General features: G+C 30.1%; 1 protein-coding gene and 1 non-coding gene across 2 annotated transcripts; one reads left to right on the top strand and one right to left on the bottom strand.

The window, feature by feature from the left end:
- The first annotated feature begins 7,467 nt into the window (after positions 1-7,467).
- LOC133039680 (uncharacterized) lies at positions 7,468-9,288 on the top strand. The gene has a single exon (XM_061118591.1). It carries the CDS (start codon positions 7,468-7,470, stop codon positions 9,286-9,288), a length of 1,821 nt encoding a protein of 606 aa, XP_060974574.1.
- Positions 7,855-7,961, bottom strand: LOC115698356 (small nucleolar RNA R71). Its single transcript, XR_004008108.1, has one exon. It is a non-coding gene; the product is annotated as a small nucleolar RNA R71 (small nucleolar RNA).
- Positions 9,289-12,754: the final 3,466 nt, after the last annotated feature.

Genomic DNA, 12,754 nt, shown 5'->3' on the forward strand with positions numbered 1-12,754 from the left:
AATTAAATTTCAATTATTATTTAAATTCGAAAAATAAATTCGAAATTTAAAATTGGAACAAATTTGAAAAAATATCTTATTTAAGTTGTTTAGAAGAATCTAAAATATCCAACTTAAATATTTTTCAAATTATGATTTAATTAAATATTAAAATTAAGTTGTAACCACTTAATTTAAAAATTCTCCATTTTAAGTTTATCTATATTTGAAATAATATCAACTTAAAAAATATCTAAAGAATCTTAATAACCAATTCCTAAAATTCCTCAACTTAATTTTGAAATTTCAAATTCAAAAGATATTCAGATTTAAGTTGATTAGTTAGAAATAACTAATTTTCAACTTAAGTAAGAATATTTAATGAAATAATTAAAATTAAGCTTCAGAAAGAATCTAGTTGGTTATAATTCTATATTTAATTAAAAAAACAAGAAAATACATATAGTTTATCTAGAATATAATTCATTAAACTATGTTTTCTTAAATTAATTTCAAAATATGAAATTAATTATGTTGCTAACCAATTTTATTAGGTTAAACTAATTTAATTAACCTAGCACAGTTATCCAAATCAGGCAAATGGGCCTTCACAATTGGGGTAGTTCATGTGAGGGGGAGCTGGGTTCAGTATGTCGTACCCACTTCTATTGGCCCCCAACTCTCACACAAGGCCGAAAAGAGAGGAATTTAACCTTAAAATGAACAACTGTTATTAATTGAATAGGCCCAAAAACTAAATGGGCCTAAATAAAATCTATCAAGGTGTGACATTTTATTTAGCAACAACAGCCTATATGCATCTATAACAAAAGTAAACACATAGGCTCACAGAGGCACACAGATTTGGATGGATCCTATCATGTTACTAGGTCATACACAGATGAAAGAAGAATGTAAAATTTACGTGTTACAAATTATTCACTTGACCTATTGACAATTGAACCATGGGTTAAAATTAGATCATTGCATCTGTCAACAAGTTAACCATGGCAATTTAGATCAAGCAACAATAGGTTTTATAAAACTTACACACAAGCTAAAACACATACTCCTGGAACAAGATGAATTGGATAGTTTGATGTAGAATTTATTTAATTTTAAATAATTAATTTCGAAAAAAATAAATAAAAATAATTTTTGGATTTTTAAATAAAATAAGAATAATATTTAAAATTAAACCTACAATTTTAAAAAATTAGGTTTCAACTAACCTAAATATCATTTAAGAAAAACTTTGCTAACCACCTTTTAAATTTTCATGTTATTTTATAAATTAAATATTCAATAAAATAAAAAAATGATAAATATATCCTTTTCTTATTTTATAATTTAATTTAAATAAAAAATAACAAAATTTAAAAGTTAGCAAAATATCTTATTTCTATTCAAAATATCATGATTATAGTAATCTTATTTTAAATTTAAATAAGGTCAAATTATCTAAAAAAATTTAATTTAAAAAAAAATTAATATCTAACCTTAAATTTTAAAAATAAGATAAAATAATCAAATTTTAAAAATAAGATAAAAAATCAAGCAAAAGATAGATTTTTACCTACTTTCAAATTCAAATTACACTAATATCTAAAATTAATTTAAAAAATTCAAATTAATTTATTTCTGATAATTAGATTTGAAAATTGAAAAGTAAAAATCAAAATACAAAACTACACAAAATATTGGAAGTTGATTACATGAAAAAGCATGAAAAAATTGAAAAATTGGAAAAAATTGCATGTGGTACGGACAGTATGCATTGCATACTGTCCGCGTGCGCGTAGCAGGAGCTCTGGCCGAGGAAACTCAGCGCTGGGGTATGCCAGCAGCATTTACACACGCGGAATGGGGTTTCAGACACCCCATGCACGTGTTTCTCGGACAAAATCTTGTCCTAAGACGCGTCTCACCGAGGAACAAGGCCATCCGCGCACGTGAACGGGTGATGACACCCGGATTTTTTCCCGATTTTCAAAAATTCATAACTAATTCAAATAAAATCGAAATTGAGTTCTATAAAAAAGTAAATTGCTTAATTTTTTTCCAAACTATCCAATAAAAATAATTCCAGAAACAAAAATTCAATTATTTTTCACGAAAATTCATAAACATCAATCAATCATCAATACAACACACAAAACAACATGATACCGTTCAAATCACAAACAAATTATTTTAAGTCCAAATTTCTTGCTAACAAATCAATTACCATGGATCTGAGGCTAGTTGTTGGAAATTATTTTACCAAGATCTTAGATCTACTTACAAGTATGTTGATTAACACCCTAAATATGAACTTCTAAAACGATTATAAATAAACACATATAAAGTATGAGAAACCTTACATTGGGTGCAGCGGAATAATATGTCTCCTTCCACTAAGATCTATAACCCTTGTATCCTTTCTGTCGCAGAGTATTATCAAGATCTGAGCCCGAATATCCTTCTTGTTGAATTGCTTTCTTCACGATCTTCCACACTATGATTGAGGTACTACTTACTGTGTGTGGGCACTACTCTATCACTAAGAGGATTCGAAATAATCAAGGAAGAAAAAGAAAGGAGAGTGGCGGCTAGGTTTAGTGTGAAGGCTCAGGTTTTTCTCTGAAAGGAGTAAGATGCAAAAGTTACTTTTCCTGAAGCCATCACTATCTATTTATAGCATGCCACATATGGTTAGGTTTGAATTATTTGGCATTAAAATAATGAAAATATTAAATGATAAAGCCTACATAAGTGGCAGGCCATGGCTTAGTAGATTTGGGCCTCACTTTTACAATTTTGCTGTTTTATCATTTATGCATCTCATTTTCTAAAAAACGAAAAATTTTCAAATTCAACCATTTAAATGTCTATTTCAATTATTTAATAACTATAAGTAATTATTAAATAATATTGTCATTTATTATATTTATTAATTAGACCAACCAAAGTATCTTAATTAACAAATATACCCTAGAAACTCTTTCTTTACAGCTTCGCCCTTGCTTAGTGAAAAATTCACAAATAGACATAGTCTAATTTGAGAATTATAATTGATTAATCAAAACAAATTAAATGAGTCTTACAAGTAGTATTGTCTCAACTAGTGTGGGGACCATGGGTCTATATATCCGAGCTTCCAATAAGCAGATCAAGAATTTATATCTTAAATTCACTGACTTATTAATTCTTTGTTGAATCCACACATAGAACTTAGAATTGCACTCTCAGTATATAGAACACTCTATATGTTCCACCATATAGACACGCCATTAGTTATCCATTGTTATAATCCTAATTTGATCAATGATCCTCTATATAGATGATCTACACTGTAAAGGGATTAGATTACCGTAACACCCTACAATGTATTTTATCCTTAAAACACTTAACCCCGTATAAATGATATTTCAACTAAGTCAAATGAGTACTCCACCATTTATTTTCTTTTGGTCAAGCTCGAAGGAAATCACCCTTTACTTTCTATTTGCCAGGTAGAAGCTATAGATTCCATATTTATGTTAACGCTCCCACTCAATTGTACTACCGTGTTCCCAAAATGTACGTATCACCCTGACCCAAAAGTAGGCTTAACTAACAAATCAAAGAACACGAATAACACTCTTGAGATTGAACCTAATCATATAAGGATTAAGATCATTTGATCTAGGATCAGCTAGGTGATATTGACTTGAATAGATATTACGGTAAGTTTAATAAATCTATGTCAAAGTTCAATATCGGTCCCTTCCGATGCATACTCCATGCATCCAACCCAAGCTTTACTTTAACCAATGCTCTGGAAAGAACATAGCATTTCTCCAAATGCAAGTAAACTCTGTTCTAGATTTTCATATCAATAAAACCCCAGTGTTCTGATAAATCTAGAAATCTTTAATCACATAGTCATGTTTACTTTCCATTGTGTTGACAACACAATAAACAGGATCAAGTATGTGAAATGGGTTTGAATGAATTTATAAATCAAATAGACAAACAATTGATAAGATGAACCAAAACATACAAATGAATGAAAAATACTTCTGTTTCTTTATTGATATTGAATAAAATGGATTACATTGAAATGGAGTTTTATTTAGGGCATAAAACCCAACAGTTTATGCCTGTTAGATTACATTGATAGCAGTAATAGTATACGTAGAGTTGTACTGATTACTGATAAATGTATGTTGGCTATAATACTGATCGATGTTGTCACGTCAATACGGTTAGAGTATGACTAGCATATTAAGTTTAAGCTAACATTATGGTCAATAGTATTGTCGTATGAACGTTCTAGACTCAGTACCGTGTGGGACACGAGGATTAGGGTTATGATGGGGTGTATGGGCGCCAGGTTATAACTCGAGATATTTGTATGTTTTACGTTATGCTTTTCTTACTGAGTCTGTCGACTCACAGTGCTTTTTTCATGTGTAGGTAATATTGGGTTTTATGCCCTAAATAAAACTCCATTTCAATGTAATCTTTATCTTTTAAATATCAATAAAGAAACAAAAGTATTTTTCATCACTTTGTGTGTCATTTGGTTCATGTTATCATTTATATGTTTATTTGATTTATAAATTCATCCAAACCCTTATCACATTTATGTTCTTGTTTATTGTGTCGTCAGCACATTGGGAAGTAATCAAGATTATGTGATTAAATATATATTCTTAGATTTACCAGTACACAGAGGGTTTAACTGATATGACAATCTACAACATAGTTTACTTGCACCTTCGATAAGTGTTATGTTCTTTCCAAGGCATTGGTTAAAGTAAAGCTTGGGTTGGATGCATGGAGTATGCATCGGAAGGGACCGATATTGATCTTTGATTCAGATATATTAAACTTACTGTAATATTTATTCAATTCAATATCACCTAGTTGATTCTAGATCAAACCATCTTAATCCTGATATGGTTAGGTTCGATCTCAAGAGTATTATACATGTTCTTTGATTTGTTAGTTAAGCCTACTTTTTGGTCAGGGTGATACGTACATTTTGGGAACATGGTAGTGTACAATGTAAATCATCTATAGAGGATCATTGATTATTGGAATTATAACAATGGATAATTGATAGCATATCTATATCGTGGAACATATAGAGAGTTCTATATAACTGAGAGTTCATGTTAAATGCCAAAATATTACATATTTTATAGTGTAAAAATACAAAATAAAATTAATTCTTTATAATATTTTCAAAAAATTAATGCAATATATTATTATATTGAAAATATTTTATTTAAGATTAATTTTATCTTTGTTTATAAATAATAATAGTATTTATGGCATAATTGAGAAAAAGAAATAAAAGTTAAGAAAATGCATTGTATTTATTTAAAGAAATACAAATTAATTAAATTTTAAATAAATATTTTCATTAAAATTATTGTGATATATTTTATGTTGAAAATATTTTGTTTGGATTTAATTTTGTTTGTGTTTGATTGAGAAAATAGCATTTGTGAAAGAGTGGAAAAGAAATAAAAATGTGATAAAAATGAGGTTCAAAGTATAGAAAAATAGTATTTTTTTTTGAATGCAATTTAGCCCAACAAAAGAGGCCCAACAATCAGCCCAAACACCTCTCTAAGAGGTCCCCTCCGCCACATTTCACGCACACAAGCAGCAGAGCAGCCGCGGGCCCCACGCGCAAGGTTTTGTCTCCCACATTCTCTTCCTTTGTCCCTCACTCTCTTCTTCAGCAAGTGACGCACACTCACACATGAAAGCCAAGTGTGTGGCTCACTTCCAAGCCCGAGATTGGGCTTCGTTCTTCACGCATGGACTACTTGCACCAACAACCATTTTGTGGCATTTTCTACATACGACACGTGGCACCGACTCACAAAGATAATCAACCCAAGCCTTCCACGTGGCACAGTTACAGCCCACTTCATCCAATCCAAGAACGACACGTGGCACTCCGAAATTAACTTTGTGAATTTGCAAAAATACCCACATGCAATTTGTAATAAGTTTAATTGCGCATTAGTCCTTTTGCCCTTCTATAAATAGAAGCTTAGGTTTTTAGAATTCAGTTACAGTTTCAGTTTCAGACAGAAAAATCCAGAGAAAACGCTCAGAGCGCTCAGTGTTAGTTTACCGCTTTCTTAGTTAATTTTCTTATGGGTTTCTAAGTTCCCTTATTATTAAGGAGGACGATGAAACCTAGTGTATTTAATTAAGTATTTATTTTTATTTTGATTCTCAGTACAATATATGCTTATGATTTTCGCTTCTTAAAATAATTTCTTTCATCTTTAATATCAAGTATTTTTGATAGTTAGAAATTATTTATGCTTGGTTCCATATTTTATTAAAAATAATATTCTTTGATTTTTTGTATTTACATTTAATTGTTTCACATTTAATGCTTAGAAGTTATAATTTTAAAGCGAAGGAAAATATATTTTTTCTATTAGAAAATAATTGGTTTGATTACTGATTAAATTATGAGAATCAATATAAACATAAATATTTTTATATATATTAAGTGGATTCTGAACCCTTAATAATATCCTAAAATATTTCTGAAAATATCTGTTACTGTCATTTTTATCATTTAAACACTTTATTTTATTTTGTTACCAAAACCCTCACCATTTTCGGAACTAGGTTAGAGTTTTATTAGCTTAGATTAAATAAGTATTTTCTTCGATTTCACGCAATTCCCATGGGTTCGACCTCGTTCTTCACAATCTCCATACTACAATAAAGATTCGTGCGCTTGCGAGTTGATAAATGTAAAACGTACCATTTTGGTATACAACAAGTTTTTGGCGCCGTTGCCGGGAAATTGTAAAAAGAAAAACTATTTTAATTCAGGTTGGTATAATTCTTTTACTAGTTATTATATTATATATATATTATATATTACGTTTCTTAATAACGAAGTAAAACATATATATAAAGTTATTATTATTATTATTATTATTATTATTATTATTATTATTATTATTATTATCAGTTTACGTTTTTTTACGTAAACTGATAAATATATATATAAATTTTATTATATATTATTATTATATATAATATTAATATATTATTATATATTATTTATTATTATATACATTACTTAACTATTAAGAAAAGTATATTATTATTATAATTATATATAATAAAGTATATATTATAAATTATAATTAATATTAATATTTATATTTCAGTCAAATATATACATATTATTTATTTCCCGTTATATTTTAAATTCGGTCTTTATTTCTGTACATATATTAATATTAGTATTTATATTTCTGTCAAATATATACATATTATTTATTTCCCGCTATATTTTAAATTCAGTATTTATTTACGCAATTATATAGTAGGCACCGCCTCCTAATTTTTTCATGTTATTTTAATTTTTGTGATACTTGGTGTATGATTCGCTGGGAACGAAATTCTAAAAATCGTTTGGTAAAAAGAAAATTATTGTGGGTTGAAATTAAAAGTGAAAATTCTGACATCATGGAACCAAATCAAGTAAATGTGGAAGAAAAAACTCTTTTTGATCATTTTTCTCCCATTTCTGCTAATCCACCATCATGCATTATTTTTCCTGAAACAAATGCTACACATTTTGAGCTGAAACCTTCCATAATTCAACTTTTGCCATCTTTTTATGGGTTAGGTAAAGAGGATCCATACATGCATGTAAAAGATTTTTTAGAAATTTGCTCTACTTTTAGATTTCAAAATTTTTCTGATGAATCTGTTAGGCTTAGACTTTTTCCATTCTCATTAAAAGATAAGTCTAAAGCCTGGTTAAATTCACTCCCAGCCCGATCCATTTCTACTTGGGATGAATTAGTTAATAAATTTTTGTCCAAATTTTTTCCAATGTCTAAAACGGATAATATTAGGAGAGAAATCTCCGAATTTTATCAGAAAGATCACGAAGAATTTTATGAATGTTGGGAAAGATTTAAAGATTTATTGCTAAAATGTCCACACCATGGTTTTGAGAAATGGAGATTGGTAAAATACTTTTATGATGGATTATCTCCTTCAAACCGACAAATAGTACAATCAATGCACACTGGAAATTTTTTGCAATTTAGAGGGGATGAGGCTTGGGAGTCTCTTGAGAATCTTTCTGTAAATTCTCAACAGTGGAATTGCCAAGATCCTAGATCGAAAGCTTCCAACACACCTAAGAGAGGTGGAATTTACGATGTCAAAGATGACGTAGATATCAAAACATCATTAGCAAATCTAACTAGGAGAGTTGAAGCTATGTCATTAAGTCAATCCATGAATACTCCTATCCATAGGAATGAATTTTGTTCTCTATGTTATAGTACAAGTCATACTACCCAGTCGTGTCCATCATTGCCTATATACCAAGAGGCATTTTTTGAAGATGCGAATGCTCTTCAAACTTATGGGAATTCATTTGATAGCCCATTTGCTCAGTCCGACAATCCAAATTGGAGAAATCATCCAAATTTTTCTTGGAGACAGAACCAGCCTCCAATGAACCAGGGGCACCAATACAACTCACCCAATCAGAGTCATGCCCAACCTTATATGCCATATCCTCAACAACAAAGAAAACCATCTTTAGAGGATACCCTACAACAGTTCATGCGAACCACCCAACAAGATTTACACACAAGTTCTCAATCTATGCTAAGGCTTGAGACACAAATTGGTCAGCTTGCTACTATTGTAGTTGAAAGGGAAAAGGAAAAACTTCCCAGTCAACCCATTCCCAATCCAAAGAGCCAGTATGAGATAAGTACATCTAGACCTATTGAAGAAGCTAATTCAATTTCTATCCTTAGGTCTGGAAAAATTATTGAAAAACTTGATTACATATCTCAACCTGATGCTAAAATGAACACTGACTCGTTAAAAGAAAATGAAAAGAGTCAGCCTGAAAGCTCACATTCCAAAGACTCGGTTGAAAAAATGAGTCAAACTTTGTCGTTCATTCCAAAAGCTCCATTCCCACAGAGATTGGTCCCAATCAAAAGAGGTAGTAAGTATGGTGACATCTTAAAGGTATTCAAGCAAGTAAATATAAATATCCCTTTCTTAGATGTCATTAAGCAAATACCTGCGTACTCAAATTTTTTAAAAGATCTGTGTACTGCAAATAGAAACACCAATGTTCCGAAAAAGTTAGCAGATCGATCTATGAAAATTCCTAGAGAATCACAATCACTCCCTAGACCACAAAAGTTATTTCGACCTCCTGATTGGGACATTCCTTTTGATCCCGGTAAGTTACGTTCTAAATGGACTGGTCCATTTTCTGTTCGTACTGTTTTACGGAGCTGTTGAAATTGAAAATTCTAAATTTGGTAATGTTTTCAAAGTGAATGGTCATAGGTTGAAACCATTTTTTAGAATTAACACCACCTGAAGGGGAGGAAACGCTCTTTCATGACCCGATTTACCAAGGTTAGTGAATTCTTTCACTACTGGTCCTATCTTTAATTGCTTTCTTTATTTTCCGCATTTTAGTTTATTTTCTGTCATTTGTTTTTTTTAGAAAATCAACATCTATCACTGTGCATATTCTCTGTTTTTTTCGGTTCTCATCTCATGTTCTTATCATATACATATTTAGACATTGAGGACACTGTCTCATTTTAGTTGGGGGTACTGAGTATATTCTTGCGTTAAGTTCGATAAATTTCTTACCTTTTTGAAAATTTTGAGTCAAATTTTGCTGCTAATTATGTGAATAAATAAATATTGTGTTAGACTAGTTTATACTATATTTAGTTACTTAGATAGTAATTCCAGTAAAAATTGCACAAACCAAACATATGATTTGATTGTTTTTAACACATTTAATTGAGAAAAATCTTAAGTTAAAAGCTTTCATTTTTCGTGAGAAGTGAGAATTGAGAAAACGACTTTTTGAACATATATTGATCTTCTGAATTGGTAAAATCGAAATTTTTTTGAAATTTGAAAATATGACAATTACTAGAGGGATATTTTTTTTTTAGAATTGAGCCTAATTGTAAATTTATTATCTTTATATTTTCTTATCACATGTTGCCTCTTGTAAAAAAAAAAAAAAAAAAAAAAAGTAAAGATATAATGTGGATATTGCCCTTAAAAAAAAATACATATACATCATATAAAGAGCAATATCTTACATACTATATATATATATAAAAAAAAAAAAATCAAACAAGAGCAACATTTCTCTATCAGCGTAGCTTGGTCAAAATTCAAAAGATACCAAAGAAAATTTTGCTACGGTAAATAGTTATTGTGGATATTGCCCTTAAAAAAAATACATATAAATCATATAAAGAGCAATTTCTTAGTTTTAATCATTTAGCAAAGTAAAATATATATATATCGGTAAAAAATATATATGCATATAATATATATATATAGAAAAAAAAAATAATGTATCATCATCAATCAAAAGAGACTTTGCTATAGTTTATTTTTCATAAATATTAGTTACCAAATAAAAAAAAAAATCGTTGTTTATTTCTTTATTTTGGCTCTAGGTACTGTAATGAAATCCCGAAAGTTAACTTGTCATTTGAATTTCAAAATATTTTTGGTTAGCCAATCTATGGGTCAATAATTGTTTACATTGTTCGTCCTAAAAATCTTTATCCATTTGAGCGTCAATTAATATATCTTTCCAGCTCCAAGAGTGACAACCCTTCCTCTTTTCAAATATTTCAATACCTGTGAGGATTTGGAGTTGAGACTTTTTACTTTAAAGATTTTTCAATATTATCTGTGTTATGATTAAAGCAAAGAATATGATTTGAAACACACACACACAAAATCTGGAATTATATCTATTGTAATTTTTTATATATAGTATTTTCTAGAGTTTACACCAATATTTTATTTTGTTTCGATTAGTCAGAGTTTGTTTGATTTGTTCATTTGGATACAAATCACGAGAATGTATATTTTTCCTCGAATTTTTCATTGAGAGGAAAAGGGTAGGGTAGAAGAATGGGACCTATTATGGGACATACAATGCATTACAAACGTATGATCATTACGCTTCAACCGGGTTATTCTATTCCACCTCTTATAACGAAAAGAATATTTTGTTATCCGCTTGAATTGCTAGGGACTAGCAATAAGCTAGTTGGGGGTTGTGTTAAATGCCAAAATATTACATATTTTATAGTGTAAAAATACAAAATAAAATTAATTCTTTATAATATTTTCAAAAAATTAATGCAATATATTATTATATTGAAAATATTTTATTTAAGATTAATTTTATCTTTGTTTATAAATAATAATAGTATTTATGGCATAATTGAGAAAAAGAAATAAAAGTTAAGAAAATGCATTGTATTTATTTAAAGAAATACAAATTAATTAAATTTTAAATAAATATTTTCATTAAAATTATTGTGATATATTTTATGTTGAAAATATTTTGTTTGGATTTAATTTTGTTTGTGTTTGATTGAGAAAATAGCATTTGTGAAAGAGTGGAAAAGAAATAAAAATGTGATAAAAATGAGGTTCAAAGTATAGAAAAATAGTATTTTTTTTTTGAATGCAATTTAGCCCAACAAAAGAGGCCCAACAATCAGCCCAAACACCTCTCTAAGAGGTCCCCTCCGCCACATGTCACGCACACAAGCAGCAGAGCAGCCGCGGGCCCCACGCGCAAGGTTTTGTCTCCCACATTCTCTTCCTTTGTCCCTCACTCTCTTCTTCAGCAAGTGACGCACACTCACACATGAAAGCCAAGTGTGTGGCTCACTTCCAAGCCCGAGATTGGGCTTCGTTCTTCACGCATGGACTACTTGCACCAACAACCATTTTGTGGCATTTTCTACATACGACACGTGGCACCGACTCACAAAGATAATCAACCCAAGCCTTCCACGTGGCACAGTTACAGCCCACTTCATCCAATCCAAGAACGACACGTGGCACTCCGAAATTAACTTTGTGAATTTGCAAAAATACCCACATGCAATTTGTAATAAGTTTAATTGCGCATTAGTCCTTTTGCCCTTCTATAAATAGAAGCTTAGGTTTTTAGAATTCAGTTACAGTTTCAGTTTCAGACAGAAAAATCCAGAGAAAACGCTCAGAGCGCTCAGTGTTAGTTTACCGCTTTCTTAGTTAATTTTCTTATGGGTTTCTAAGTTCCCTTATTATTAAGGAGGACGATGAAACCTAGTGTATTTAATTAAGTATTTATTTTTATTTTGATTCTCAGTACAATATATGCTTATTATTAAGGAGGACGATAAAATGGCAAAATTGCAAAGTGAGGCCCATTATCCTATACATGGCCGGCTACTATGTAGTCTATTTATCATTTATTTTTTTTTCATTCTTTTAATTCCAAATAAATCTAACCGAACCCTAGGTGGTTTGCTATAAATAGGTAGTGATGGCTTTAGGAAAAAGATGATGCATCTCATTCCTTCAGAGACAAATTCAAAGCCTTCTTCCTATACCTAGCCCCCAACTTCTTTCTCTTCATCTCTTCTGAAAACCGAACCCTATAGTGAGTGACTGAGTGCCCACACACATCAAGTGGTATCTCAATCATAGTGTGTAAGGCTAAAAATATTCCAGATTCAAGAGAAGGACATTCAGGCTTAGATCTTGGTGATACTCTGCTACAGAAAGGATACATGGGTTAGAGATCTGAGTGGAAGGAGACATTATATTTTGCTGCAACCACTGTAAGGTTTCTTATACTTTATATGTGTTTATTTCATATCGTTTAAGAAGTTCATTTTTAGGATGTTAAATAACATACTTGTTAGTATTTCTA

The sequence above is a fragment of the Cannabis sativa genome, chromosome 7, assembly GCF_029168945.1.
Source record: "Cannabis sativa cultivar Pink pepper isolate KNU-18-1 chromosome 7, ASM2916894v1, whole genome shotgun sequence".
Classification (NCBI taxonomy): domain Eukaryota; kingdom Viridiplantae; phylum Streptophyta; class Magnoliopsida; order Rosales; family Cannabaceae; genus Cannabis; species Cannabis sativa.